General features: G+C 41.3%; 1 protein-coding gene across 1 annotated transcript in view; it reads left to right on the plus strand.

The window, feature by feature from the left end:
• The window catches only part of LOC127221253 (kinesin-like protein KIF16B), a 71,312-nt gene extending 66,258 nt beyond the window's left edge, over positions 1-5,054 (plus strand). The window contains exon 4 of the mRNA XM_051183147.1: positions 4,313-5,054. Within this exon, the coding sequence (XP_051039104.1) occupies positions 4,313-4,471 (159 nt within the window). The 3' untranslated portion in view covers positions 4,472-5,054. The remainder of the gene's footprint in view (positions 1-4,312) is intronic.
• Positions 5,055-6,000: the final 946 nt, after the last annotated feature.

Genomic DNA, 6,000 nt, shown 5'->3' on the forward strand with positions numbered 1-6,000 from the left:
AATCATTGCCCTGTGAGCATATCTATGGGACATCTTGATTGTTAATTGATATAGGAGACCCCAGCCAGGTGTAGGTGGTACCATCTCTGAGCATCTGGGCCTGGGATCTATGGGCACAAATATAAATGTTTAGAAGTCAATTTGATAGATGTATCACGTCCATTTAGCAAAAGAGCTGCAGTAATTTCCTGAATAGGGCCTTTTACCTACAGTACCAAATATAAATTTCCTCCTGGGGAGCAGGCCTCGAAGAAGGAAGTGGTCCATTAACACTCATGGCACTGTTTTACCAATTGGTACATCTTGCCTGGCTGGTCAGTGTCATACTGGACTGGGTCCAGAGCTAAGTATCATTGTTGATGATTTTTCTTGAGTGTCCTGCATTGCACCTTCTAGCTCTGTATGAGCTAGCCAGCTTTGAGGCACAGACAGTTCACTTCCTGTTGCCTGAAGTTCAAGATGTAGAACTCTCATCTCCTTCTCCAGCACCATGTCTGCCTGCATGCCACCATGTCCTGCCATGATGATAATGCATTAGACCTCTGAGCTGTAAGCCACAATGAAATGTTTTCCTTTGTAAGAGTTGATGGGGTCATGTTGTTTCTTCCAAGCAACAGAAATTCTAACTAAGACAAAGAAAAACATGACGGTTTCTCTCACTTTTGGTTCTGAGGTTTTATATAGTACATTAAATCATACATGTGCAGGAGAGAGACTTGGAAGTTCTAATAAAGTTGTGTAAGAGGCAAATGTGATCATGGGTGGGGAGTAGTGTAAATATACTAAAAATTACATACATGTAAAAAGTGCCAAAAAAAAAAAAAAAATTAGGACTGTGAACAGAGGTATCCCGAATTGGTGGATAAAGATAAAGTTATTTGAGCATAGGCGACCACAAAGGCTGCCCCTGTTGGAAGGCCCAGCTAGCTGGTCAGAGGTTATAGTCTCTCATGGCCTGGCCACTCTCTCTGAGCTCAGTGCAACATGGAGGCTCCTCCTTCCCAGTGGAGGCTTCCTGCCTTCTGTCTGACCTTATTTGGAGAATGTCTCTAGGCTTGGGTACCTGACTTACTCTCTAGCATGGCCCTTGACACAGTTCCCTGCAAGAGCTTTCCCCCTACTGCCCATATGATAAAGAGATATCATGTCACAAGCTTTGCTGTGGGTCCCTGCTGCCACATGTGGAACCTTGTGATAGCTGTGTGCTGTTTATTGCAAATTAGGTGATGCCCCAGCCATTGGCCCCAGGCTTAATTAATATTTCCCCTTTCTCTGGAATAAACTTAAGCTACACCGAAGCAGTTTCTAGGAAGGCTTTTCCCATCATATCACAGGCCAGACAAGGTTGCTTCTGTCCTCTCTTTGTGGCCTAATGGCCAATGGACCACAAAGAAAGAAGAAACTCTCATGCCCCCACAGTGACACATTTCCATCGACAAGGCCATACCTCCTAATAGGGCCATTCACTTTGAGCACATGGGAGCCAGTTACATTCAAACCACCACAGTCTTTTTCTGTTTGACTTTATTAGCTTAACATGATTATCTCTACTTACTTGTACCCATTTTTTAATGGGGAATGTCATCATTCCATTCTTTGTTACAGCTAAAAGCATTCAACTGCGTGTATATTCCTCGGTTTCTTAATCCATCCCTCTGTGTGGGACACTGAGTATGTGATTGGTGCTGTTGTAAACATTGGTATGTAAATGTCTTATGACATGTGGACATGGAGCCCCTTAGGTTAATACCCAGAGATGAAATGGCTGGGTCACAGAGGTCTACCCTTTGACTCACCTCCTTGCCAGCATTTGTTATTTGCTTTCTTAAGGGCTACTGTTCCAACCAGGCTAAGATATAATCTTGATGGAGTTTTGATTCGGATTTCTCTGACAGCAAAGCAGAACTTGTTTTCTATTAATTGACCTTTGGTGGCCCTCTTTTGACATTGTGTGCTCATCTCATTAGCTGATTTATGATTGAGTTGGGTTCTTTTTGGTTTGTTTTCTACATTCTGTTTAGTTTTTTTGACATTAAACATCAGGCATATAACTTCCAAGGATTTCCTTCCATTCTGTAGGCTATCTCTTCACTGAATTGTTTTTTACAAAAACATTTTAATCTCATGGCATCCCTCCCATTGGCCAATTGTTCTTTACTGAACAATTAGATTCCTCTTGAGAAAAGCCCTGCCCAGAACTCTACCTGGATGTGTTTCCCCCCACTTTTTTCTCTAACAGTTTCAGGGTTTCAGTTCTGAAATGAAGAGATTTGACCCATCTGGAGAATAAGGGGGATTTCATTTCGTTTTTGTACATAAGGATTCCCAGCTTTCACAGGACAGTCTGTTAAGAAGCTATGTTTGCTTTGTGGCAGATTCTTGGCATGTTTGTCAGAAACCAGGGCTGGGGAAATGACTCAGTGAATAACGCACACTATATGGGTTCAGGTGATTAAAATCCACAGAAAGCCAGATGAACCACTACATGGCTGGAGCCTTGGCAACTCAGGTGTTATCTATGAAGACAGTACCTCCTGTCCATCCAGCAAATTGGTATTCTCAGTCTCTTCAACTAGGAAAACTAGTCAAGTTTCCTTCTGGCTTCTGATGGGGAAAAAAAAAAAAAAAAAAAGAGCCAGGACTGTGATCTTTGTTCTTCTCATTTGGTTTAGGCAGTGTCTTGCCTTCTCCCCATTTCAGCTTCAGAACCCTCTGTGGAGAGGGTTTACTGAGACCAGTTAGTTATGACTACTGAGTCAGAAAACAAAATTTTAATGGAAATGTCTTGTTTTTAAATCATTGTGCTTTATGGCTAGCCTCTTTTGTGTCTCATCAGCAGCTTCCCCAATAGAAAATGTCTGTTTCAAGAGAAAGGTATCATTCCAGTGAGAGTGAACATCCAGCCAAACTAGGTGACGTAAGAAACTTCTATGGTGATGTGAGTGTTATTTCTTTGGTGTCAGTTTCATGCATGTAACACTGGTCAAATGACATCTTTAGAAAATGTGTGTTTTAAGGTGTGTTTTAAGGGAGAGTGACTGCCTGGCATGCACAACGCTGGAGATCCTATCCTTTGCACTACAGGAAACGTTAAAAAGGAATATACAGTTTATCTCTGCATACTCAGCTTTACTTCTATAAAGTGCACAAAGTCAGAGGGCAGTAGTAACAGTATATAAAAGTTGCCTTAGCCCTTGTCATTCATTTTAAGCTAATAGCTAAGAAACTTATTGGGACTAAATGACCCCTTTAAAGGACAGCTAAAGTTCTCCATTCATAAAGGCAGCTGAACTTTCCATTAGGACAAATTTCATCTGGGGACAAATCATTCCTTTTTGTAGGGCCCTAGGACACCCCTGGCTTCCACCCCCTATAGCATCCCTCAACACACACATGACATTTACTGGTCTCCACACATTTCCTGATGGCCTGTGGAGCTACCACTCCTATGTGAAAGCCACTGCTCTAGGATAAGGGTTCTGTTTTGTTTTGTTACAGCCAAGAATAATAATATTTAATTTCTGAATTTGTACTATGATTATGTGCATTTTTAAAAAATGGAGGCAGCTCATTTTCTATGATGACAAGATTTGCCTGGCCTGAAATGCAGATGCTATTGTTCTTCATCCTCTTTTCCACTGATACTTGCTTCAGGCACCCACACCTGAGTTCACTCCCCTGCATCTCAGAGCCTTGTCCCAGGCGTTCTTTCTCACAGTGCCATAAATGGCAAGTGATGTTGTGATGAGCATCTGCCATGGGGGAGAGAAAGGTACAAGGGCCAGAGCAGTTCACCTTTCACCTTAGAAAGAATATTCTGTTCTTGATGATGACAATAGTAGTTTTTAAACAAATAAAGGTTGTAAATATTAGTACTTGGAACTAATCCTGTTTTATATATAGGATTCAGAGAAGACACAAATGCTAATGCTCAGATAGGCACACCCGCCAGTGTGAAACTTGAGAGGAAAATGACATTTTAAGTAGAGTAAAGTTGCCATTGGGAACATGCCCTGTGCTGGCACCACTGGCATTCCACATGGCACTGTCTACAGGGAGACCTCAGGTGACATTTCTGTGGATTAGAGCCCTGAGCCAAAGAAATTTCTACTGTAGGCCTGGATGTCACAGCTCTGTCTACTCTGCATAGGCTGTCAAGGGCCAAGGTGGCCAAGGACTTTGGGACATTCTGTCCTTAGTTTCGTTTATGAAATAAAGGTATGTGCTGATCAGTGGTACAGAGGACCGTTCCTCTCCCCTCCTTGACTCTAGCACCATCTTAACCATATTCTTCGCTCTTGTCTCTTCCCAGAAATACCTCAGGGAGTTTTTCAGTGTGATGCTCCAGTCTGCGACATCTCCCCTTCACATCAACAAAGTGGGGCTGACCCTGTCCAAGCACACCATTTGTGAGTTCTCGCCCTTCTTCAAGAAAGGTGTCTTTGACTACAGCAGCCATGGCACGGGATAGATGTGAGGTGACAGAGGAACCACCAGCACAGTGCCTTCTCATCAAAGTGTCTCCGATGCAGGCGGACTCCCTCCCGCTCCAGGATCCCAGCCTGCCTCCTCCTGTTGGGGTAACATGCAGCAGCCAGCCCAGACCACCTCACACACCATATCTAGTGCCTGAGTTTGGGAGTGGGCTGCTTTGCCTGCCAAGGGCGACCCTGACCGGCAGTTGTTACTGTACCTCTGCACTTGAACGTGGCCTTTCCCATAGTGCTTCCTTCTCATTGTGCAGCAAGTCAGTCCCCTCTGGCAAACGGATGTGCGGCTTGCTAGTCTCTTGGGGCTCCCAGAGCCAAGCCAACTTGGGACCTCCCAGAGTGGGTGGCTTACCAGACCACCCTTAAATGGCTTTCATCTGGTTTCCTCTTTCACCAAAATATGCTTGTTTTTTTATACTCCTTCCACGTGGCTGGCTATATTTCAAAGATGTTTTAAGTTATATTGTACTGTTTTGCTCGATTGGATTGGGACTTAATATACATAAACACTGAAGTTTACACCAAATGTCCTGTTCTGCAAAAAAAAAAAAAAATATATATATATATATATATATGTATATATATATATATATATTTTTTCTGTGGGCCAATCATGAAAAGAGTCTTCCATGCCTGACAAATTGGATGTAGCCAACATCACCTAAAACTCATAGAAATCCCTACAAATAAGACATTGCTTAAACTTTCAGTATTTGAGGGCATTTTCCCAAACCTCAATGGCTGATGTCCATTCTTGCGCTTTTTTTTTTTTTTTTTTTTTTTTTTTTTGCATAAAACGCGTGCGAAGCTGGATGCAATCTTTTAAATATCCTTTTGTTTGTGTTTTAGTACAGAGTCTTCAGGATCATTAGCTAAAAAAGGAGAGAGAATTTGCAGTAGTTTATTAATAATCCCTCAATTACTCAGGACATAATGTAGCATTGCACATCTGTGTACAGTCAAACTGCTTCATTTATCAAAAGAAAATTGTGAATAGGAAAAAAATGTGGTATATATTGAATGTATATAATTCTACCTATAGATTTATATGTATACATTCCTGTACAATAGTTAAATATCAGGCTGTATAATTATTCACACCAAATTTATTAAAGGTGTTTGCTTTTTCAACTGTTAAATTAAGCTGCTATCAATATTAAATGAAGTCATGAATTCTACCCTGTAGCTCACTTTATTTTAAGTTTGTAATATGATCATTCCTACTGGTCTGTTAACAGTGGATCTGATGTGCTTAGAAAGATGCATAATGTATAATTTAGCATTTGTGTTGCAGGAAATGCAAGTCATGGTAATGACTAAAGTACCATGAGTGATTAATTGAACATGTTTGCATTCAGTCTTCTAGAACGTACCTGTCTAGCAGAACTCGTAAACTTTAAAAGTATGTTTGAAGATGCAGGTATTCTTATAAGGAAGAAAATAATGTTCTCTTAATGAAATATCAAAGCTTAGCATGAAAAATTAAAATCTATTTAATTGCCACAGAAGG

Source organism: Phodopus roborovskii, unplaced genomic scaffold, assembly GCF_943737965.1.
Source record: "Phodopus roborovskii unplaced genomic scaffold, PHOROB, whole genome shotgun sequence".
Taxonomy (NCBI): domain Eukaryota; kingdom Metazoa; phylum Chordata; class Mammalia; order Rodentia; family Cricetidae; genus Phodopus; species Phodopus roborovskii.